Below are 26,316 nucleotides of genomic sequence, written 5' to 3' on the forward strand. Positions count from 1 at the left end.
GATAAGAGTTGCAGATATCAGGTGAAATCTATCAGTTCAAAACAATGGATAAATCTTCCAGATCTGGTGTATGGAACCTAATTGTCCACTGTCTCTTCACAATTGTGGTGAGACAGTTGTGGAATAGCCAAGACAACCTTTGAGGAGTATAGCCCTATCCGTGCCAAATTTTATGGGTGAACTCCCAATGGAAGATTCCTTTCTCAACCTTTTGAACACAGAGGGACCCTTGAAATAGTTCTCCGGTCTCGGGGAACCCCCTGCTAAAAATGAAAAATCTACAACTCATGATAAATTGGTGTGATGGTCAGTGGGAAGAATGGTCCATACACTTGTGGTCATTGGGAAGAATGGTCCATACACTTGTGGTCATTGGGAAGAATGGTCCATACACTTGTGGTCATTGGGAAGAATTACCCCCTTATAGATAGCTAAAAAGGTCAATGGTCTCGGTGGGAACTTATCCGAGAGCCAGAAATGGCCCAATGCTGAAGGAACCCCTACAACCTCTGGAGGAACCCTGGTTGAGAACCACTGATTTAGATGCGCTTGGTGGCCATTGATATTTCTATTGAAGTAAAGAACGTGGAGTCAGAAAAGTCTTTTTCCTACATTTTCATGCCTGGGAGCTTCTTCGATAGTTGTGTTTGGGCCAGCATTTGTAGAAAAAAAGTAGTTCCTCTTCTAATTTTAAGGCACCCTTTATAAAGCTCCTGGAATTTTTTATTTTTTCTTCATTTACATTTTGCTTATCTGGGTTTAAGGCTAGGTTCAGAACTCTGCGTGTTGGGAACGTGTAGGTGGGGCATAAGCAGGCATGTACTGGCCATAGGGACTATAGGGAGTTTCCCGGTGGGCCGATGGCTCAGTGGGCCTGTTTCAGTGACAGTCAGTGGCATCGCTGGGGGGGGGGACTTTTGGGGCCATAGCCCCGAATCTGGGGCCCATAGCCCCGAGTCAGTCCAGGAGTCCCCAACCACAGGGTCCTGGCCCACTACCTGCCCTCTTTCTGGTGACCCTGATATTAGGAGGGGCTCTCTGTGGACCCGGGTGTAAGGGGGGGCTCTGTGGGGACCCGGATGTAAGGGGTTGGCTCTCTAGGGACCCTGATGTAAGGCGGATGATCTCTGGGGACTCTGATGTAAGAGTGCCTCTCTGGAGACCCTGATGTAAGGGGAAGGCTATATGGGGACCCTGATGTAAGGGGAAGGCTATATGGGGACCCTGATGTAAGGGGAAGGCTATATGGGGACCCTGATGTAAGGGGAAGGCTATATGGGGACCCTGATGTAAGGGGAGGCTCTCTGGGGACCCTGATGTAAGTGGGGGGCTCTCTGGGGACCCTGATGTAAGGGGGGCTCTCTAGGGGCTTTTTTGTGCAATTGCGTACAGTTTATATACTGTTTTTTTGCGTGTTTGCAAAATTAAAGTGGGCCGGTTTGGATGAAGTCCAGGGCCAAATTTTTGTTCCAGTCCAGCCCTGGGCATAAGGTAGGTATTATGAGTTGGGAGAAACCAGACACACACTCCGTCTAAAGCAATAGGTCTCCAAACTATGGGCCGAGGGCCAGATGGGGCCCTTTGCTTCCTTTTATCTGGCCCATGGGGCGTTATTTTCATGCACTGATACCAACAATGGGACATAATTCCTGTCACACTTACCCCTAACACAGGTGGTCGGACACTATAGCTGGCTTCTGTGTTCTTCACCTATAGCAACCCTCTTTTCCATAAGGCATATCGGCCTAAACGGAGGAAAAAAATTTCTTTAAAAAAAATTATAAATTGGGGATATTTATTATAGAATAAAGTACAAAATATTGTCTTTTTTTTCAAAATTGCCGCTGTTTTTTTGTTTATAGCGCAAAAAATAAAAACCGCAGAGGTGATCAAATACCACCAAAAGGAAGCTCTATTTATGGGGGGAAAAAAGGCGTAAATTTTGTTTGGATGCAACGTTGCACAACCGCGCAATTGTCAGTTACAACGACGCTGTGCCAAATTCACAAAAAAATGGCCCGGTCATTGAGCAGCCAAATCTTACCGGGGCTGAACCCACTTCAGCACCGGACCATTTGGCTGGCCAAAGACCAGAGCGCTTTTTGCGATTCGTCGCTGCGTCGCTTTAACTGACAATTACGCGGTCGTGGCGACGTGGCTCCCAAACAAAATTGACGCCCTTTTTTTCCCCCACAAATAGAGCTTCCTTTTGGTGGTATTTGATCACCTCAGCGGGTTTTTTATTTTTTGCGCTATAAACAAAAAAATAGCGCCAATTTTGAAAAAAAAAAAACACATTATTATTTTACTTTTTGCTATAATAAATATCCCCAAAAAATATATAATTTTTTTCCCTCAGTTTAGACGATACGTATTCTTCTACATATTTTTGGTAAAAAAAAAAAAAAAAATCGCAATAAGCGTTTATTCTACAAAATAGGGGATAGATTTATGGCTTTTTATTATAATTTTTTTTACTAGTAATGGCTGCAATATGCGGTTTTTATCGGGAATGCGACAATATGGTGGACACGTCGGACACTTTTGGTGTGATTTTGGGACCTTTCCCCCTTTATACAGCGATCAGCGCAATTAAAAATGCATTGATTACGGTGTAAATGTGACTGGCAGTGAAGGGGGTTAACCACTGGGTGGCAGTGTAGGGGTTGAGTGTGTCCTAGGGAGTGATTCTAACTGTGGGGGGGGGGAGGGGCTATGTGTGACATGACACTGATCGTCGCTCCCGATCACAGGAAGCTGTGATCAGTGACACTGTCACTAGGCAGAATGGGGAGATGCTTGTTTACATTAGCATTTTCCCGTTCTTCCTCCCGCGATGACGGAACAGAGCCATCTACAGGAGAGAAGGCGAACTGTGCCTGCCTACGCACGCCAAATCATGCGCTTTTCCCGACAATGCGCTCCACTTTAGCAGATGCGCAGGGTTACCTTTAATTTTTAATTGCACATAGCCTTGCACACTTTCCAGCATGCTTCAAACTCCATAGTGCCAAAGCACCGTGGGGTGCGGTGCGGTGCGGTGCGGTGCGGTGCGGCGTGATTTCATTCCCTATGTTGCTTGCCGATAGGGAAGCCTATTGAAACGAATGGACTGCCCTATACACAGCAAGCATCATACACAGTTGTGAACCAAGGGAAAAAAAAGGAAATGAGACTGATACATTTTGCAACAGAAGTAAAAAAAAAAAGAATATAAATGTAACATTTGATCAAATATATAGAATTTGTAATAAATACATTTTTTTTTAATAAATAGAATTTCTTGTTTACATTGTATCATGCCGGCAGAATGAATTACTTTCTTAATCACCAATCACACCTTTTACTAATTGGCTTTTTGTAGGCTGTGTGCCGCTTAAAGTGGAAGTAAACCCACAGATTTAACAGTATAGTTACCTTTCCGGCACATGCCGCCGGCGGGAATATAAGGGCTCATTTACACTTGCTTCGGCTTCAACACACATTAACGGCTAGTTTACACTTTGCTTCAAAACAAGGCTTCAGATAGGCTTTGTTAAAGCTCTGTGAACGCCAGTCAAAGCTCCTGTCACTAAATAAAATGGTTAGCTCACAGTCCTGTATACACCTTGCTTTTGCTTGGAGCTTCGATGAGGCTTCTGCGGTGCTTTGGCAGGGCTTTGATGAGGCTTCAATAAGGCTTTGGTGGTGATTTGATGGGGCTTCCATGGGGCTTCGATAAGGCTTCAATGAGGCTTTGGTGAGGCTTCGTGGGGCTTTCGATGAGGCTTTGGTGAGGCTTTGGTGAGGCTTCGTGGGGCTTTCGATGAGGCTTCAATGAGGCTTTGGTGAGGCTTCATGGGGCTTCGATGAGGCTTCAACAATGCTTTGGTGGTGCTTTGGTGGTGATTTGATGGGGCTTCTATGGGGCTTCAATGAGGCTTCATGGGGCTTTGATGAGACTTCAATGAGGCTTTGGTGAGGCTTCATGGAGCTTCGATGAGGCTTCAGTGAGGCTTCGGTGGGGCTTTGGTGAGGCTTCGATAAGGTTTCGGTGGGGCTTCAGGCGAGCTTTGCCATAGACTTCTATGGAGGCTTTGAAGACACTTTGAAGCACCACTAAAGCGACATGGGGTATCATTTTTGAAGCACAGCCAAAGCAAAGCAAAAGCAAGGTGTAAACAGGACTGCAAGCTAACCATTTTATTTAGTGACAGGAGCTTCGATGATTCTTCGATGAGGCTTTCTGAGGCTTCAGTGAGGATTCAAGCAGGCTTTGCCATAAACTTCTATGGAGGCTTTGAAGATGCTTGGGGCTTCAATGAAGCTTTGGTGAGGCATCGTGGGGCTTCGATGAGGCTTCAATGAGGCTTCGGCGGGGCTTTGGTGAGGCTTCGTGGGGCTTCCATGAGGCTTCAGTGGTGCTTTAGGTGAGCTTTGCCATAGTCTTCTATGGAGGCTTTGAAGACGTTTTGAAGCACTACTAATGCGGCATGGGGTATAATTTTTGAAGCACAGCCGAAGCAAAGCAAAAGCAAGGTGTAAACAGGACTGCAAGCTAACCGTTTTATTTAACGACAGGAGCTTTGATAAGTCTTCGATGAGGCTTTGTGAGGCTTAGGTGAGGCTTCAAGCGGGCTTTGCCATAAACTTCTATGGAGGCTTTGAAGATGCTTGGGGCTTCAATGAAGCTTTGGTGAGGCTTCGTGGGGCTTTGATGAGGCTTCAATGAGGCTTTGGTGGGGCTTTGGTGAGGCTTTGATGAGGCTTCAATGAGGTTTCGGTGGGGCTTCAGGCGAGCTTTGCCATAGACTTCTATGGAGGCTTTTAAGACGTTATGAAGCACCACCAAAGCAACATGGGGTATCATTTTTGAAGCGCAGCCAAAGCAAAGCAAAAGCAAGGTGTAAACAGGACTGCAAGATAACCATTTTACTTAGTGACAGGAGCTTCGATGAGTCTTCGATGAGGCTTTGTGAGGCTTCGGTGGGGCTTCAAGCAGGCTTTGCCATAGACTTCTATGGAGGCCTTGAAGATGCTTGGGGCTTCAATGAAGCTTTGGTGAGGCTTTGTGGGGCTTTGATGAGGCTTCAATGAGGCTAAGCTAACCATTCTCCTTAGTGACAGGAGCTTTCACTGGATGTTCAGAGAGCTTTAACAAAGCGTGTCCGAAGCCTTGTATGGAATGTGTTAATGATAATAAGAAAAGCAGCAAAATAGATCCCCTGCAGCCAGTAACAATAGATCCTGCTCCACCCACCCAGCAACAAAAGATTCCAACCAACAAAAGACTTCTCACAACAAAATACCCCCCCCCCCCCCCAGCAGCACTAGATCCACCACATCAAGCATACACCCCAAGAGGATTTGTCCACCAGAAACAGCAAACATCCCAGCAACCAGCAACAATAGACCCCTCTTTACACAGTAGATCCCTCCAGCAAACATTGACCCCCCGTAACAATAGTTCCCTCAGTAGCAACAATGGATCCCTCACTAGCAACAAAAGACCCCCCCAGCAGCAATGGATCCCTCACGAGCAACAATAGATCCCCCACCAGCAACAATAGACTCCCCCAGCATCAATTTACTCCCCCAGCAGCAATGGATCCCTCGCAAGCAACAATTGATCCCTCACCACCAACAATAGACTCCCCCAGCATCAATAGACCCCCCCCCCCCCCGGCAGCAATGGATCCCTCACCAGCAACAATAGAGTCCTCATCAACAATATATTCCCCCACCAGCGACAATAGGCTCCCCCAGCACCAATAGATCCCCCATCAGTAACAATAGGCTTAGACCAGCAACAATAGATTCCCCAGCAGCCAGCAGCAATAGACCTTCGAGCACATTTCAGAACATCTTGCCATTACATACATTCAGTGCTGGAGGTGCTATAGATCACTCACCAGCAACGGTAGATCACTCACCAGCAACAATAATCTACCCCAGCAGTAATAAACTCCCCCAGCAGCAATAGATCCCTCACAAGCAGCAGCAGACCCCCCCCCCCCCAGCAACAATAGATCGCCTAACACCAATACTTCAGAGCCTCTTGCCATTACATAAATTCAGTGCTGGAGGTGCTATAGATCCCTCACCAGCAACAATAGACCACCTGGCAACAATAGGTCCCCTACCAGAGACACACCTGGCACACCCCCTGCGCACGCCCATGTTTGTAACACACCACAGAGCACAGACGTGAATGATCGGTGTGTGTTGTCGTGCATTGAGTTACAGAAATTGTTGCATACATCATAGTTGCAACATTGTAGCCCTTTCAAAATTAATTGAATCTCAACAGAATAGATGCTAAGTGTGCAATAACATGCATTCAACATGCGTGTCTTTAAGCAATGTATTCGTGTGTATAGGCCAGCGATGGTGAACCTTGGCTCCCCAGATGTTTTGGAACTACAATTCCCATGATGCTCCACTACACTGCAGAGTACAGGAGCATCATAGGAAATGTAGTTCCAAAACATCTGGGGAGCCAAGGTTCACCATCACTGGTATTGGCTGTAAATTATTGAACCTTTTGAGGTTGATTTATCAAAGGCACTTTGCAGTTGCACCAGAGCTTAGTAAATGAAGGGAAGCTCTGTTTACTTCCATCATCCAATCATGTGCAAGCAAAATGCTGTTTTTTTTTTCCCTTGCATGTGATTGGGTAGTCTTTGCATAGTGAAACTTCACCTCATTTACTAAGCTCTGGAGCAAATGCACTTGCAAAGTCTTTAGAATATCATGACGTCACCGAGAGCCCCGTTATAACAATCGGGCCGATTCCGGATCACCTGATCGCTGTGATAGCCTCTGATTGGCTATCACAGTGATCAGTCAGAGACAGAAAACAAAATGTGTGTGTGTAGAAAAAAAATAATAATAATTAAGCACTTCAGTACCGGGCATTTTCGTACCTTCCTGCCCAGGCCAGTTTTTCAGCTTTCAGTGCTGTCACTTTTTGAAATGACAATTGCGCGGTCGTGCTACGCTGTACCCAAACTACATTTTTATCATTTTGTTCCCACATATAGAGTTTTCTTTTGGTGGTATTTGATCACCTCTGCGGTTTTTATTTTTTGCTAAACGAATAAAAAATAAAATCGAAAATTTTGAAAAAAAAAGTCTTTCTTTGTTTTTGTTATAAAATTTTGTAAATTAGTAAGTTTTCTCCTTCACTGATGGGCACTGATAAGCTGCACTGATGGGCACTGATAAGGTGGCACTGATGAGATGGCACCAATGAGATGGCACTAATGAGGTGGCACTGATGGGCACTGACAGGCGGCACTGATGGGCACTGATAGGCAGCACTGATAGGTGGCACTGATATTGAGCACTCATGGGCATTGATAGGTGGCACTGATGGGCACTGATAGGCAGCACTGATAGGTGGCACTGATATTGAGCACTGATGGGCATTGATAGGTGGCACTGATGGGCACTGATAGGCAGCACTGATAGGTGGCACTGATATTGAGCACTGATGGGCATTTATAGGCGGCACTGATGGGCACTGATAGGCGACACTGATGGGCACTGAAAGGCTGCACTGATGGGTACTTATTGATGGCATTGATAGACGGTACTGCTGGGCACTGATAGGCGGCAACGATGGGCACTGATGTGCACTGAAAGGTTGCACTTATGGGCAATGATGGGCACTGATGCCTGGCACTGATAGATTTCACTGATAGGCATCACTGGTGGCACTGGCAGGCATTTTTCATTGGCACTGATTGGCAGCTGCCTGGGCACTGATAGTCATTTCCCTAGTGGTGTAGGGTGGCATATCTGGTGGTCCAGTGTGGTGGCCATCCCTGGGGGTCCTGGCAGCATCCTGGTGGTCCTGGGTAGGCATCCAAGGGGGGCTGCACTGCCAGTCAGCGCAGACCCCCCCCCTGTCAGGAGAGCAGCCGATCGGCTCTCCTCTACTCGCCTCTGTCCGACGCAAGTGAGGAAAAGCCGATCAACGGCTCTTCCTATTAACATCGTGATCAGCCGTGATTGGACGCGGCTGATCACGTGGTAAAGAGTCTCCATCAGAGACACTTTACCTAGATCGGAGTTGCGGTGTGTCAGACTGACACGCCTCAACATCGATCGGCCGCGATGCGCACCCACTGCCGCTCGTTATCCTGATCACGTCATATGATGTACGGTCAGGATAACACAACCGCTTTGCCGATGTCATTTTTGCTATATGGTGGATGGCAAGTGGTTAAAAAAAAAAAAAAAAAAAAAAAAAAAGGGTTTAGGCAGTGCTGGAAAATAATGAAAAAAACACAAAATATTGACACTTTGGGCCCAATATGGACATTTTCACTTAGGGGGTGTACTGACTTTTGTTGCCAGCGGGTTTAGACATTAATGGCTGTGTGTTGAGTTATTTTGAGGGGACGGCAAATTTAGTAAAGTTATACAAGCTGTACACTCACTACTTTACATTGTAGACAAGTGTCATTTCTTCACATGAAAAGTTTTGTGAGATACCGTATATATATATATATATATATATATATATATATATATATATATATATATATATATATATATATATATGTATATGTATATATATATATTTATATTTATATTTATTTATAAAATGTTTTTGTTTTTTTTTATGTTTGTCTCAGAATCTGAGATACCGTATATATATATATATATATATATATATATATATATATTTATAAAATGTTATTTTTTTTTATGTTTGTCTCAGAATCTTGCAATGCAAATAGTTTTGGCCACAGGCATCCAGAAAAAAAAAAACGTTAAGATGAGCCTCGCAGTTTTTGCCCAGCGGCCTTTAATTACAGTTGTATTTGTTAAAAATTTCATAGCGGAAAAAAAAAAAAAATCAATATATCCTGAAGGTAAACTGCGTCTGTCAGCAAAATCAGCAAAACGCGTCCCCTCCGGTAATAACCGTACCCATGTGTGAAAAGAGGTAAACATGTAAAGATATTATCATTGCCATACAAATATTTATACAGCATCTGATCTACATAGTAACCATTTTAGAAGCAGATCAGCGTAGCGTGCCGACACAATTACCGGCATTACCGGACATCGGCAAACGTATAGAAAAGTCCATTTCCAGCGAGTGATGAAAATTTGTTGACTCTGCAAAATAGTTGGTACATGGAAGCCTTGGGGATATTAAGATGTATTAGGTGATTTGTGTAGTGGAGGAGTTTTTTTTTTATTTTTTGTATCGGAGTAGAAAAAACACTTTAGATATGCATTTTTTTTTATTTATTTTTTTATTTTTAGGGTAACCGCTATTTATTCTCCTTTTGCAGATGAAATATTTTGCTTTTAAACTGACCGCATCCTGAAAGGCTTCCTTCAAACGGCAGCGTGCGTTGTAGAAATCTATCATTTTTTTAACAGTCCGGAGTATATTGAGTATTTGGCTGTGTTCTTCAAAATAAGTTTAATTTCTTTTTCTCCGTACAGAAGATTTGCGGCCGCGATCGTTAGTGATTGCAGCGTTCTTGGCCGGCAATTGGCCCCCTTATGATGCGAGGAAGACGAATTATGGCAGAAATGATTTTTGATAATAGTTACGATGCCATTACTGAATTGTTAGCAGTGGAAAGCCAGCAGTGTGGAACGATGTACATGCCATACTGTTTCTGAATGAAGGTAATGCGTTCTCTGATTGGATGAAATAGAGAGCTTGGGCACTGATGTCACCTTATCCAACTTATCCAATCATGGGGGGACACTTTGCACCCATAGAGACAATGCAAACCATTCTTTGAATGGCGGCCATGCTGGTCAGGAAGCAGAAGTGCAGGGAAGTGTCAATATTTTGTGTGGCCATGATTATTTTCCAGCACTGCCTTAACCCTCTTGGACATGAAGGTCACCAGAGCTTCACAGGTTGCCACTGGAGTCCTCTTCCCCTCCTGCATGATGACATCACGGAGCTGGGGGATGTTGGAGACTTTGTGCTCCTCCACCTTCCGTGTGAGGATGCCCCACAGATGATCAATAGGGTTTAGGTCTGGAGACATGCTTGGCCAGTCCATCACCTTTACCCTCAGCTTCCTTAGCAAGGCAGTGGTGGTTACATAGTTAGTCAGGTTGAAAAAAGACACAAGTCCATCCAGTTCAACCTTAAAAACAAATAAATAAAATAAAAAATAATCGTACAATCCAGATACCCAATTTTATGCCCACAATTGATCCAGAGGAAGGCGAAAAAAAAACCCAGCAGAGCATGCTCCAATTTACTACAGCAGGGGAAAAAAATTCCTTCCTGATCCCCCAATAGGCGATCGGATTTTCCCTGGATCAACTTTACCTATGTTAGTACCTAGTTATATTATGTACCATCAGGAAAGTATCCAAGCCTTTCTTAAAGCAATCTACTGAACTGGCCAGAACCACCTCTGGCGGGAGTCTATTCCACATTTTCACTGCTCTAACTGTGAAGAGACCTTTCCGTACTTGAAGCTGAAATCTCTTTTCCTCTAGACGTAAAGAGTGCCCCCGTGTCCTCTGGGTTGACCGTACAGAGAACAACTCAACACCAAGTTCACTATATGGACCCCTAATATATTTGAACATGTTAATCATATCCCCCCTTAATCTCCTCTTCTCAAGAGTGAATAAATTTAGTTCCTCTAATCTCTCCTCATAGCTGAGTTTCTCCATGCCTCTTATCAGTTTGGTTGCCCTTCTCTGCACTTTCTCCAGTTCCCCGATATCCTTTTTGAGAACTGGTGCCCAAAACTGAACGGCATATTCCAGGTGAGGTCTTACTAATGATTTGAACAGGGGCAAAATTATATCTCTTTCTCTGGAGTCCATACCTCTCTTAATACAAGAAAGGACTTTGCTCGCTTTGCAAACAGCAGCTTGGCATTGCATGTTGTTATTGAGCTTATGGTCTACCAAAACCCCCAGATCCTTCTCCACTATGGATTCCCCCAGTTGTACTCCCCCTAGCATGTATGATGCATGCATATTCTTAGGCCCCAAGTGCATAACTTTACATTTCTCAACATTAAACCTCATCTGCCACATAGTCGCCCAATTAGACAGTGTATTGAGGTCGGCTTGTAAATTGGAGACATCCTGTAAAGACGTTATTCCACTGCATATCTTGGTGTCATCTGCAAAGACAGAAATATTACTTTTGATGCCAGACCCAATATCATTTATAAAGATGTTAAAAAGTAAGGGTCCCAACACTGAACCTTGGGGTACACCACTGATAACCTTAGACCATTCAGAGTAAGAATCATTAACCACGACTCTCTGAATTCTGTCTTCTAGCCAATTTTCTATCCATTTACAAACTGATATTTCCAAACCTGTAGACTTTACCTTACACATGAGCCGTGTGTGCGAAACTGTATCGAATGGTGGTGTTGGAGGTGTGTTTGGGGTGGTTATCATGTTGGAATACTGCCCTGCGGTCCAGTCTCCAAAGGGAGGGGATCATGCTCTGCTTCAATATGTCACAGTACATGTTGGCATTCATGGTTCACTCATCCGTATCTTTATGGACCTTGCTTTGTGCACTGGTGTGCAGTCATGTTGGAACAGGAAGGGGCCATCCCCCAAACTGTTCCCACAAAGTTGGGAGCATGAAATTGTCCAAAATGTCTTGTTATTCTGACGCCTTAAGAGTTCCCTTCACTGGAACTAAGGGGCCAAGTCCAACCCCTGAAAACAGCCCCACACCATAAAGACATGGATGAGCGAGTTTGGGGTGGAGGAACTTGACTGGCCGGCACAGGCCTGGTGGAGGAACTTGAGTCCTGACCTCAACCCTATAGAACTCCTTTGGGATGAATTAGAGCGGAGACTGCGAGCCAAGCCTTCTCGTCCAATGCCAGCGCCTGACCTCACGAATGCGCTTCTGAAAGAATGGTCAAACATTCCCATAGACACCCTCCTATACCTTGTGGACGACCTTCCCAGAAGAGTTGAAGCTGTTATAGCTGCAAAGGGTGGGCCAACTCAATATTGAACCCTACGGACTAAGACTGGGGTGTCATTAAAGTTCATATGCGTGTAAAGGCAGTTGTCCCAATACTTTTGACAATATAGGGTATACAGCAGTGTTGTATAGAGATTACTGAGCCAGTCACATCAGTCTCTGCACCAGAGGAGCTTACACGCTAATGCCCCCCCCCCCCCGCCGCCACCCCCACAGTCACACACTATTATTATTATACATTTATATAACTCTGACATATTCTGTAGCGCTGTACAAAGAGCATTGAGACAGACATATCAGAAACTGCACCAGAGCAGCTTACACTCTAATGACTCCCCAGAGGCACACACTATTAATATGATATCTCATCCCAGGACCATCTTTAAAGAGGAAGTAAACCCTGATGAGTTTACTTCCTCTTTCATTCCCTGCAAAGGCAAAGCATAATGGACTACTATGCATCGCATCGCATCGCATCGCATAGTAGCCCATTATGTGTCACTTACCTGACACAGGAGCCAGCGAAGTCGCCACTGTCCCCTGTAGTCCGCTGCATCCATCTTCTTGGTGTGGTCTGGCAGCTCCCCAGCTGTCATTCGGCGAAGCCGCTATGACGTCACTCCCGCATGCGCACGGGAGCCGACACGCACGGCAGCTCCGTCGTTGAGAATGCCACGCTCAGTGCGCCTGCGCGCCGCTGTCTATGGCGCATGCGCCGTAGACAGCGGTGCCTGTTTTCGGGCAAATATCTCCTAAACCATATAGGTTTAGGAGATATTTCTTGGACCTACGGGTAAGCCTTAATCTAGGCTTACCTGTAGGTCAAAGTGGTTTGCAAGGGTTTACAACCACTTTAAGGCTAAGTATAAAAAAAGCAATCAAGCCTCATAGGGGAACAGAGAAAAAGCAACGCGTTTCACGCTCCTCATAACAAAGCGCTGTAGCAGCACGAAACACGTTGACTTTCCTCTGTACCACCACGGGGCTTGGCTGCTTTTATTCTGTTTTATACTTATCAACAAGGATAGTCTTATTTCGGAGAGCAGCTGTCCGGATTGTCTCTGATCTATGGTGTTTCGCTCCCTACCAGAGATCAATTGTAGAACTATAAATAAGATCCTGTAGGGATCCTCGGCACCAGGCTTGTATATTACCTTAGGCACCATTTATTATTAAAGGAATAAAATAATACATACAAAGGTCATGTATTATTTTCCTTCCTTTGTATTTGTTTCATTCCTTTAACAACTTGCCGATTGCAATACTTGTGTATATATATATATATATATATATATATATATATATATATATATACGTTGCGGATTGCGAGGGGTTCACCGGGATTATGGCTGAAGACATCAGCCATAGCCTCTGGCTGGCTTTCTCATGAAAGCGTTCCAAGCGGCTCGTGAGCCACTGGAGCGCTTTCAGAAGCGGCGGGAGGGGACGACCCCCCCCCCCCACCCTACCCTCCTCCTGCGGCTCGCCGGTGCTTCTCGGGCTTACCGCTTCTGTCGCTTTGCCAGAGAGATAATCCAACAGTGCCGCCGGCTTCTCCCATAGGCAATCAACGAGCATATCCGAATTTGATCGCCTCCGGGGTCCTGGAGGACTGAAGCAACATCATGACATCACTTCCGGTCCAGGGTGGAAGTAAACAATTTTTAAAGCAAAAGATCAAAACTTTTTTTTTTATTTTGATCTTTTGCTTTTAAAGGTAAAAAAAAAGATTTGGGGTCTTTTTTACCCCAGATTTCTTCATAAAGAGGACCTGTCATCCTTAATTATTTTACAAAAGATGTTTAAATTCCTTGTAATAAAAATAAGTGATAAAAAAAAAAAAAAAAATGAAAAGAGACGGTATATAAAAAAACAAAAAAAACAAGCGCCCCATCCCTCTGTGCTCGCGAGCAGAAGCGAACGCATATGTAAACGGTGTTCGCGCCACACATGTGCGGTATTGCCGCAAGCGTTAGCGGGAAAGCAATAATTCTAGCACTAAACCTTCTCCGTAACTCTAAACAGGAAACCTGTGAAGATTAAAACGTCGCCTATGGAGATTTCTAAGTACCGTAGTTTTGTCGCCATTTCACAAGCGTGCGCAATTTTAAAGCGTGACATGTAATTTTTTACTCGGCGTAACGTCATCTTTCATATCATGCAAAAAAATAAATAAAAAAATGGGGTAAATATTATGTTTTTTTTTTTTTAACACATTAAAATGCATTTTTCCACAAAAATTGCGCTCGAAAAACCGCTGCGCATTTACTGTGCGACAGAAACAGGGGCAATGATAGCCATTTTATTCAATAGGGTCTTTGCTAAGAAAAAAAAAATCTATAATGTTCGGGGGTTATAAGTTTCCAGCAAAAAAAATAAAAAAATACTGATTTTAAACTTGAAGGTCGGTCTTCAAACGGTTAATAATAAATGGTGCTTAAAGCAATAAATGAAGCTGGCGCGCCTGTTTGTCATTTGGTTTTAAGGATCCCCCCTACTCTGAAGGGGGCAGCAAGGCTTGGAGTTAGTCTGGGCCAGGGGGCGGACTGACCATTCGGGCACTCGGGCACTGCCCGAGGGCCCCATGCCACCAAAGGGGCCCCATCAGGGTTGCCAGCCTCAATAAAACCAGGGACAGTGTGTAAAAATCTGTGTTTTTTAAAAAAAAAATCCCAAGATTATAGATGCCCCCGCCTCTCCAGTACCTTTTCAGTGTGTTTATGTGTATTCTGTGTGTGTATACTGTGTGTATACTGTGTGTATATATTGTGTGTCTGTGTGTGTATACTGTATGTGTGTGTGTGTATACTGGGGGGCCCCATAATCTTCTATTGCCTGGGGGTCCCATAATCTCCTATTGCCTGGGGGTCACATAATCCCCTATTGCCCGGGGGCCACATAATCTTCTCCTATTGCCTGGGGGCCCCATAATCTTCTATTGCCTGGGGGCCCCATAATCTTCTATTGCCTGAGGGTCCCATAATCTCCTATTGCCTGGGAGTCCCATAATCTCCTATTGCCTGGGGGTCCCATAATCTCCTATTGCCTGGGGGTCCCATAATCTCCTATTGCCCGGGGGCCCCATAATCTTCTATTGCCTGGCGGTCCCATAATCTCCTATTGCCTGGGGGTCCCATAATCCCCTATTGCCCGGGGGCCCCATAATCTTCTATTGCCTGGGGGCCCCATAATCTTCTATTGCCTGGGGGTCCCATAATCTCCTATTGCCTGGGGGTCCCATAATCTCCTATTGCCCGGGGGCCCCATAATCTTCTCCTATTGTCCAGGGGCCCCATAATCTCCTATTGCCCGGGGGCCCCATAATCTTCTATTGCCCGGGGGGCCCCATGAGTTGTCAGTCTGCCCCTGGTCTGGGCAGTGTACTATTATGAGGAGCCAGCCAGTCCTTCTGCCGTATGACTGATCCACTTTAACGCTCTTGTGATGTCTTTAAATATTTGGTTCTGAAAGCCCCAGTAGGGGGCAGAATGCATAAGTAAGAGGTGCTGGGTGGAGTGCTCCTTTGAGAGACGGAACAATAAAGTTGATTTTAGCTTTCGGGGAAATGGAAATGTGCAACTCCTTTCCTATTGAGCTGATGTAGACGACACCCTTGAAACTGAAGCAGGAACAGAATGTGCATTTGGTGAATAGAGGGTTGCAATTACAAGTCTGATGTTGGAAACCTCTGCTTTGAATTTGAAGTAGATCTAATTTTAGGTGTTAAGAACGTGGCGTAGGAGACAGCCAGAAAAAAATGTGGGAAACATTGGCCTGCAGAGGTTTACCTGACGCGCTTTATCCTTTTTACAAGCTGTAGGTACAGAAAAAGTATCTGCCGATTATTACCTTGAAATTCAGGGAGCTCCTAACTTCTGTTTGGACTGACAGTATTGTGCCTACGCTGCACCGAAATTTCAACCAATGTTGTCAGCTATTGAAATAGAAGGAGGTCAGCAGACATCTTCCTTATTACATACCCATCAGAGACAAGAAGGATCCAATACACAACAGAAGCTGGTGCGTTTCATACCCTTATGGGCCTTAGTCGTAGACATAAGACTAATGGGTCAATTCACTAAGCTTTACCACATGCAGTAAGGGTATCATGTTACTTAATGCAAATAAGTAACATGATACCCTTATTGCATGCTGTAAAGCATTCTACCTTTACTTGTGCTCAAACCTACTTCATGGTCCCTAGCTGTGAACCTATAGACTATCCCAGTCCACCTTTACTAGTGCCCAAAGCTACTTCATGATCCGCAGGCATGAACCTATAGACTTTCCACTCTCCCTTTACTTGTGCTCAAATCTATTTCATGGTCCCTAGCCGTGAACCTATAGACTGTTCCAATCTACTTTTACTAGTGCTCAAACCTACTTCATGGTCTGCAGCCATGAACCTATAGACTGTTCCACTTCCACTCTACCTTTATTTGTCCTTTAACCTACTTCATGGTCCCCAGCCTTGAACCTATAGACTTTCAACTCTACCTTTACTTATGCTCAATTCTACTTCATGGTCCCTAGCCATGAACCTATAGACTGTTCCACTTCCACTCTACCTTTATTTGTCCTTTAACCTACTTCATGGTCCTCAGCCTTGAACCTATAGACTGTTCCACTCTACCTTTACTTATGCTCAATTCTACTTCATGGTCCCTAGCCATGAACCTATAGACTGTTCCACTTCCACTCTACCTTTATTTGTCCTTTAACCTACTTCATGGTCCTCAGCCTTGAACCTATAGACTGTTCCACTCTACCTTTACTTATGCTCAATTCTACTTCATGGTCCCCAGCCTTGAACCTATAGACTGTTCCACTTCCACTCTTCCTTTACTTGTCCTTTAACCTACTTCATGGTCCCCAGCCTTGAACATATAGACTTTCCACTCTACCTTTACTTGTGCTCAAATCTATTTCATGGTCCCTAGCCATGAAACTATAGACGGTTCCAATCTACTTTTACTAGTGCTCAAACCTACTTTATGGTCTGCAGCCATGAACCTATAGACTGTTCCACCTCCACTCTATCTTTACTTGTCCTTTAACCTACTTCATGGTCCCCAGCCTTGAACCTATAGACTGTTCCACTTCTACTCTACCTTTACTTGTCCTTTAACCTACTTCATGGTCCCCAACCTTGAACCTATAGACTGTTCCACTCTACCTTTACTTGTGCTCAATTCTACTTCATGGTCCCTAGCCATGAAACTATAGACTGTTCCAATCTACTTTTACTAGTGCTCAAACTTACTTCATGGTCTGCAGCCATGAACCTATAGACTGTTCCACTTCCACTCTACCTTTACTTGTCCTTTAACCTACTTCATGGTCCCCAGCCTTGAACCTATAGACTGTTCCAGCCTCCCTTTACTTGTGCTCAAATCTACTTCATGGTCCCCAGCCATGAAACTATAGACTGTTCCAATCGACTTTTATTAGTGCTCAAACCTACTTCATGGTCTGCAGCCATGAACCTATAGACTGTTCCACTTCCACTCTACCTTTAGTTATGCTCAAAGCTACTTCATGGTCCCTAGCTATGAACCTATAGACTGTTCCAGTCTTCCTTTACTTGTCCTCAAACCTATTTCATGGTCTCCAGCCGTGAACCTATAGACTTTCCACTCTACCTTTATTTATGCTGGAAAAAAAAAAAGGTGTGATATTTTGAAACTCTCAGAAAGGGGCCCTCAGCCATGAACCTATAGAATGTTCCCGTCTACCTTTACTTGTGCTCAAACCTACTTCATGGTCCCTAGCCAATGAACCTATAGCCTATATAGTCTACTTTTGCTTGTGCTCAAACCTACTTCATGGTTCCTAGCCTGGAGGATACTACTTGGGATATTCTATACCCCAAACCAGGGGTGGACTGTCATGGGGCCCCGGGGCAATAGGAGATTATGGGGCCCTCAGGCAATCAGAGATTATGAGGCCATACAGTATACACACACACACACACACAGTATACAATCACACAGTATACACATACATGTACACACAGTATACACCGACATGTTTCTATTGGCTGAGAAGGTACTGGAGAGGTGGGGCAGCTATAATCTTGGGATTTTTAGACTAAAAGGATGTCGGTAAGGGATTATAGAAACAGGTGTAAAAAAAAACACAGATATTTACATACTGTCCCTGGTTTTACTGAGGCTGGCAACCCTGATGGGGCCCCCTAGTGGCCCGGGGCCCTCGGGCAGCGCCCGAGTGGGTGAATGGTCAGTCCGCCCCTGCCCCAAACCCCCTCTTTTTACAAGTTGAAGCTTCTTCAACAATAAAAAACTAAAAAGACATACCCTAGACCAGTGATGGCGAACCTTGGCACCCCAGATGTTTTGGAACTACATTTCCCATGATGCCCATGCACTCTGCAGTGTAGTTGAGCATCATGGGAAATGTAGTTCCAAAACATCTGGGGTGCCGAGGTTCGCCATCACTGCCCTAGACTGTTCAATAAGTGTATGGACTGTTGCTGTGTGCCTGGCTACCTCTACACTGTTGGAGAAAGAACCTAAACATTTAGAGAGGCCCCTTTGGAGGCAGATCTACAGGTATAATGCTAGCCACTACACCAATGTTCTGTATATGGGTTCTCTGCCCTAATTAAATGGCAGACATTCTGCCCCCCCACCCATTCACTATGCTGTAAGAAATGCTGATACACTTTGCAGCCCCAGAGCAGTATGTACCAGCAAACAGGGACTTGATATTTTACTGTACTGCAGTGTCCCCAGTATATTAATCAGGCACAGAGTGTCCTGTATTCATGGTGCCGTAAATTAGTTCCACTATGTTAAGCATCATCAGTTGATGTATTTGAGGATTACAATTTTTTTTTTTTTCATACGGCTATAAAATGATGAAAATATATTACAGCCAGTCCGAGTCATCTGTTTACATTCTGCTAATTTAATTGAACCGTGTGAGACATTGTATCAGTGCCAGGAAATGAATATATATTATATCCTGTGGGGACACAATTAAAGAAACAGAGATACCGAATTCGATAGCTGCAACGTGGAGGCCTTGTGAGGATTTTTAAGGTGACTCTGTCACAAAAAAGTAAACTTTAAAGTAGAACTAAACCGCATCTGAGCGCCACAAGCCGAAAGCAATTCATTGTTAATAGTCAAAGCAATGTCCTCCATCCATCCAGGTCTCCATGCTTTATTTTGTTTAGAAATTGCTTTGAGAAACACCACCCCCCCCCCCCAGGATGTCTAGCCGCGGCCATCTTGAGTAAGGGCAGATGATTCATGTAGCATGTACCTCTTGGAATCCATCTGCCCTTAGCTCAGGCATGTAAGCAGGAGGGTGTGCTTAGTTGAGAAAGCCCCCACCTCCCATGAAGACTCCTGGGATGTATGACCTCATTTTGGCCTAGGCCAGAAGCCAGGAAGAACTGAAGAATTTTTGGAGTAGAGGTATGCAGCCTTGCAGCTTTGTGCTATTACTGTGAGCTCAGACTTCAGCATGATGCACTCCCAGGAAATGTGTCTGTGAGAGTGGTGTACCCTCCATGTATGCAATGTGCCCCTATGGTTGGGTGGCCCACTGTGCTCTCACACATTGCACAACAATCAGGGCAGGACTCAGGGGGGTGGGGGCCCCTGGGCTTGAGTCACTTTTGGGCCCTACCTTCTATACATTACCTTATTTATCGGCGTATAACACGCACCCCAAGTTTAGGAGGGAATTTTAAGGAAAAAAACTTTTAGGAGGGAAGTTTAAGGAAAAAACGTACATTTAAATACCCGTCAATGCAGCCTTGTCAGTGTCCATCTGCAGCCTTGCCCATCCATCTGCAGCCTTGTCCAGTGTCATTTGCAGCCTTGTCAGTGTCCATCTGCAGCCTTGCCCATCCATCTGCAGCCTTGTCCATCCATCTGCAGCCTTGTCCATCCATCTGCAGCCTTGCCCATCCATCTACAGCCTTGTCCATCCATCTGCAGCCTTGTCCATCTATCTGCAGTCTTGTCCAGTGTCATTGCAGCCTTGCCCATCCATCTGCAACCTTGCCCATCCATCTGCAGCTTTGTCCATCCATCTGCAGCCTTGTCCATCCATCTGCAGCCTTGTCCAGTGTCATTGTAGCCTTGCCCATCCATCTGCAGCCTTGCCCATCCATCTGCAGCCTTGTCCATCCATCTGCAGCCTTGTCCAGTGTCATTGCAGCCTTGTCCAGTGTCATTTGCAGCCTTGTCATTGCAGTTTTGAAGTTTAAAAATGGTGCCGCCGAGATACAGAGTCCTGTGTATCTCGGCGGCTCTTGGGTCCTTTTCGGTGGCTCTCAGTTCCTCTCAGCGGATCTCAGATCCTCACGGCGGCTCTTGGGTCCTCTCGCAGTCCCGAGTGGAGCCAAGTCTACTCAGTACACTTGGCTGTATATCTCAGGGGGCCCTATTGGGCGGGGCCCATGGGCTTGAGCCCAGTCAAGCCCAATGGTAAGTCCAGCCCTGACAACAATAGGGAAATGCCAATCTGTGTCCATCTAGCATGGCAAGGATCAGTTCAAGTATGTTCAAAACATAGTCTGAACCCACCTGGGCTGTTACAATAGTAAGCTGTCAAGCCTGTCAGCCAATCATAGTCAGCGCAAGCATTCTCCACCCTGCAGCACGTGCCATGCATACGTGTGGCTGCTGAGTGAGGAATGGCTCAGTCGTCTATGGCTGTCGGGCTTGACAGCTTCCCAGAAGCATACAGTAGCTTGGGCAGGTTTGGCTTTGTGTCCAAACATGCTGGAGCTCATTGGGGCAGGAGATTGATACTGACCGATCTAATGCTTGGGGGCTGGGGATCCAGTCCATATTTCCAGGGGAAGCAGGACTGGTGCCACTGATAAGGCCAATCCCTACTTTTCTTTTTCTCAAGCAAGAGGGTCCAACTTATGATCTTACATGCAGGCTCATTGCTTTCAGAAAATGCCCTTGGTACATGACATTCTGGGCTTACAGGAAGTGGGCTGAACGATACTCTAGCCGCCATTCAACCCAGAAGATGGGTAAACAGCACCATGTATAAGGTGAGTATTTAGGCAAAAGTGACTTTCATTTTAAAAGGAGTCAACTGGAGTTTGAATGCCAGGCGCTGATCCTCGCAATGATGACTTGAGGTCCAAGGTGAGCCTTTTACCTTAGATATTGTGTTTCAAGATTGGAAGAGATAATTACCTAGCGTTACTTTCTGTATTCACAGATGGTATACCATCCCACACATGTGTTACATATAAAAAGATTTCATCTTGAGATTTTGATGGTAATTGTATTGACAGTTGTGGCTTTTCTCATACCATTGTTTTACATTCCATTGATTTTCTGTTAATATTCAACAATGTATCACAAATCTGAGGCCGCAGTCATCTGGTATTATCGTCCCATAAAATTTACAATAAAGCCCTTTCAAATCATAATCAATGGGGACTTATAACTAAAAAAAAAAAAACGATCAGAGTCTTCTACTTGAATAATACAAACCCACATCTATTCCACTGGATACCTGAACATACTGCAAATTAATGTTTTGTTTCAACTTTATTTCATACGTTTTCCTTTTTCTTTTTTGTTTTTCTTTTTTTTTTAATTCAGTCTCTAGATTTACATGCATAATGTTTGCACTAATGCCTCTTAATTACATTCTGTTTCCGTTTAAGTTTTAATTTTGAAACTGTATCACTTGAAGAAACTGGTATTTAGTATAATTAGAGCAAGGTAGAACATTCTATTCTTTTTAATTAATAATTATCTCAAAGCTTTAGATTTTAAACACAATTTATATTCTTTTGTTATTGACAATAAGTCTTTCTGAGAGAATACAAACTCTGGGATTTTTATAATTTTTAATTAAAAAGTATCTCCTGTGATATATATATATATATATATATATATATATATATATATATATATATATATATATATATATATATATATATATATACATTTTTTTTTTTTTTTTTTTTTATTTAGCTTGGGATGGAATGGCTATAAAATCTGGAGGTGGATCCTGCACACTGTTGTACTAAATATTGGCATGCAGGTATTGAAGTGGGCGTAATTTTTTTTTTTTTTTCATTAGATATGTTGAAGCCATGTTCCTACTGTGTCCCAAGGCCATAAGTCTTTTAAGTCCAGCTCTTGATTGGTTAGAATCTATATCAGTCTTTCTCAACCTTTTCAACACAGAGGAACTCTTTAACTTTCCAGTCTCAGGGAACCCCTGCTGAAAATTTCTATATCTACAACTCATGGTACATTAGTGTGATGGTCAATAGGAAGAATGCTCCTTACGCTTGTGGTCATTGGGACAAATTAAACCCCTTATAGATAGATAAAAAGATCAATGGCGTCAGTGGGAACATATTTGAGAGGCAGAAATTGCTCATTGCTCAAGGAACCCCTAGCAACCTCTGGAAGAACCCTAGGGTTCCATGGAACCTTGGTTGAGAAACCATGGTCTAGATGTTACAAAATGATGTTGGCAGTGGTTTATCTTTGTGCATGGGCTGTGTTGGGAATTGGTGGAATGGGTAGTAGGACAATACAATGATGGATCTTTCATCACTTTTTGGCCTTGGAGACAATAGTCTCCCTGGGACTAATAGAGAGGGTGAATCAGGCAAACAAAAATAAAAACCAGACAGGAGTTCTATTACTTCCCCACCCTGTCTAAAACTGAATTTGGATTTAGATACACTTTAAGACTGTTGTTACTGTAAAATAGGATTACAATTTTTCTATTCCTTAACCTCTTCCTGCTGACATAAAGAACATCAGGCCTTAATGCCACCTGTATGCACTATATGCACTGTATGTAGGCTCTATTGTTCTGTACTGAGCTGTATGCATACATGCATCAGTAGGCTCTATTGTTATGTACTGAGCTGTATGCATACATGCATCAGTAGGCTCTATTTTTCTGTACTGAGCTGTATGCATACATGCATCAGTAGGCTCTATTGTTATGTACTGAGCTGTATGCATACATGCATCAGTAGGCTCTATTTTTCTGTACTGAGCTGTATGCATACATGCATCAGTAGGCTCTATTGTTCCGTACTGAGAATGCTCTCACTGCAAACTCTCTGCGCAGTGGCCGAGTTGACACTGACAACTCTTGGTCACTGTGCATAATCAGGAGCAGGTAAGTGGAGTTCCTGATCATGTGACAGCCGATCACAGTGATCACATGATCAGGAATGCCACCTCCCATCTTTCATAACCCCTAAAGAGCCAGCCAGCCAGTGCTAAGAGGTTAAAGTTTATTTTTTTTTATTTATTTTTTTTACAATGTCCCAAGATAAAAAAATAAATAATGCTAATAATTTTAAAAACAGAGATGTTAAGAGACTAAATACTTTTATTTTTTTAACATTCTGCATTTTTTGTATTTCTTTTTTTTTTATATAATAATAAAATAGTCAAGAGTCTAAATATTTTTATTTTTTGTAACATTCTGTATTTTTTTATAGTTTTTTTTATAATAATAAAATAGTCAAGAGTCAAAATATTTTTATTTTTTGTAACATTTAAAAAAAATTAATTTATTCATTTTTAATAAAGGCTGTTATGTTATGTATAAATAGAAAACAAATATGAAACAATTGGGCTTCACTCACTAAATACATTTGGTACAAAGATACATTTGTTCTCAAAATGGAATCACATAAATTCATTTTGGCTATTTAAATAAAATATCACATGGCAGTAACACATTTATAAATTAATATATTTATAGGATACCAATGTAAGTCCAATTTATAACATAAGCTATATTTATAGTACAGCATCATTACCTGGCATATGTGCTAAACTTAGGAACCACGTACAAGAGTTTCTGAAAATTCTAAACATAGTACACATTTACATTACTTCCCAATTTCTTAAAAAAAGTTTAATATTCAGGCAAGTGGCAAGGTTTGTTTTATTTGTATTTTTTTTTTTATAGTAGCCCTAACTTGAGATTGTGTTTCGGTGAGCCTGAAGTGTGGAACTGTGGCGCCGTTGGCTATTGTGTGTTTATAACTAAATGATACACTTACCAGAAACTCCAGATTTTTAATACAATAGACCCATCAGTGTGATAAAGTAAAATCGAAATAATTATTATAATATGTGTTTTACGTTTTCATTGTTTGGATAATAATTAAGTGTTTCTCTGCAGTCTGTCAAAATCTAAGTAGACTTGGCATGTGCCGTCATGGTTTCTCTGTTCTTGGGGCTTCAAAAAGAAATATTTTGATACGGATATAATCTGAATGATTTGGAATTTTTTTTTTTTTTTTAAGGCTCGGCTATCCACAAATGTAAACCATCAATCTTAGGAAACTTTTAACTTCAAGCGATATCTTCCTTGGTCTTCAGAACATTACCAAAATATCAGTATATACAATATATATATATATATATATATATGTATATGTATATGTATATGTATATGTATATGTATATGTATATGTATATGTATATGTATATGTATATGTATATATATAGCCACATTATATGTTAAAATCCTAAATAATAAATCCTCATTTTGTATGTCTTACAATCAAATCAATGTACACTTCCTGTATGTTGAAGTATTGGTTAGATATTATTTATCATGCTTTTTTTTTTTTTTATCTTAATTTTGTAGAAATAAAATTATACTATTTGTGTAAATATAAACAACTGTTCAACAGAATTAATCAGCTAGGGCTCACTTGTATCTGTGGCTGATTTTCTACAACTTATTGAAGCTTGGTTTTTTTGCTAAGGGAGATGCAATACATGTGCTTAACATGTTTAAATGCAGCCCGAATTTGGGTGGTTTACTATGAAGTACACAACAAAAAAGATTGCATTCACAATTGAATTTTGTTAGTAAATGGACCCTGATATGTAATCTAATATATCTATTTTTCTGAGCTCCACCTCACCTTCATCTCTTACCTTTATTTCAGCCGCTCCGCTTTCATTGGATTCTTGACAATGCAGCGTCAGTTAATGTTGGACAGCCAACAGCGGTGTCCTGATCACTGTTTGCTGTCTTGGTGAGTTCTCCATATCCTAGAAACTCTTGACAAAACTTTTCTTTCTTACTGACCCATAACACCCATTAACATTAAAAGCCTTTTTATTTTAGACGATTCTCAAAGAATAGCAGACACCGTCATTGTTTGGTGTTGAACATTTCTATCACTTCAAATCTCTTAGTTTAGTTCAGAGATTCCTCTTTGGACTTTCTCGGATGTACTTTAACTCTGCTCTTTGTTTAGTTTAGAGATCCAACTTTGGGCTTTCTCAGATGTCACCTATTTCTTCTCTCCTAGTTTAGTCTCAGGATCAAATTTTGGATTTCTCAGATATCATTTCATTCTATTCTTTTATTTTTGTCCATAAAGCCCAACCTCTCTTCAAGAACTATATTGAGTCAGGAATAAAAAAAATCATTCATATTTAATAGTTAAAAATCCAGATATATCGATGATCCTCCCTCTAGATTTCCAACCCTTATAAGCAACAAAAGTTGCATTTGTCTAATACTGTTTAATAGTTTTTTAATCCATAAAAGCTGAATCTATTTCAAGCTTCTATAGATCTAACTTTGCACTTTCTCAGATGTCATCCATTGATTTTCCCCTAGTTTATTTTTTAAGATCAAACTTTACATTTTTCAAATATTATGCTGTTCTATTCTTTTAGTTTCGTGCATAAAACAGCACCTCTCTTTAAAAATGGTATTAGTTTAAAATGCAGACATATCGATGGTATACCTAGCCTAAAAATTGCATTTTTTATTAATATGTACCTTGTAGGAACTTTTTTAGGATTATTATATCTGCTAAAACTACAATAAAAATACAAATGATCCTCCCTCTAGATTTTCAACCCTAATAAGCAACAAAGGTTGCATTTGTCTGAAACTATTTAATAGTTGTTTTAATCCATTGAAGCTAAATGTTTTCCCGGCTCCTACAGATCCAACTTTGGATTTCTCAAATATAATTTCATTCTATTCTTTTAGTTTTGTCTATAAAGCATTACCTCCTCTCTTTAAAAATTGCATTGAGTCAGGAATAACAAAATCATTCAAATGTAATAGTTTAAAAATGTAGATATATCGATGATATACCTAACCTGAAAATGTAATTATTTTTTCAATTATGTACTTTGTCAAATCTTTCTTAGGATTATTATAATTAGTAAATCTACAACAAAATATCAGTAATCACCCTTTTAGATTTCCAAATCTAGCAACAAAAGTTGTATTTGTCTGATACTATATATATATATATATATATATATATATATATATATATATATATATATATATATATATATATAAAATTTTAATCTATAAAAGCAGAA

At 42.3% G+C, this 26,316-nt stretch overlaps 1 protein-coding gene across 4 annotated transcripts in view; it reads left to right on the forward strand.

The window, feature by feature from the left end:
- Positions 1-26,316, forward strand: part of LOC143986886 (protocadherin-11 X-linked-like) — a 2,116,396-nt gene that overhangs the window by 366,992 nt on the left and 1,723,088 nt on the right. Inside the window, exon 4 of one of the 4 annotated variants that reach the window (XM_077485318.1) lies at positions 24,909-24,998. The exons of the other annotated variants lie outside the window; for them this stretch is intronic. Coding sequence (XP_077341444.1) covers positions 24,909-24,980 — 72 coding nt within the window. The 3' untranslated portion in view covers positions 24,981-24,998. The remainder of the gene's footprint in view (positions 1-24,908; positions 24,999-26,316) is intronic. 4 annotated transcript variants of the gene reach the window in all.

This window comes from Lithobates pipiens, unplaced genomic scaffold (genome assembly GCF_037356315.1).
Source record: "Lithobates pipiens isolate NorthernLeopardFrog02 unplaced genomic scaffold, aLitPip1_a1.2 Scaffold_1, whole genome shotgun sequence".
Lineage (NCBI taxonomy): Eukaryota > Metazoa > Chordata > Amphibia > Anura > Ranidae > Lithobates > Lithobates pipiens.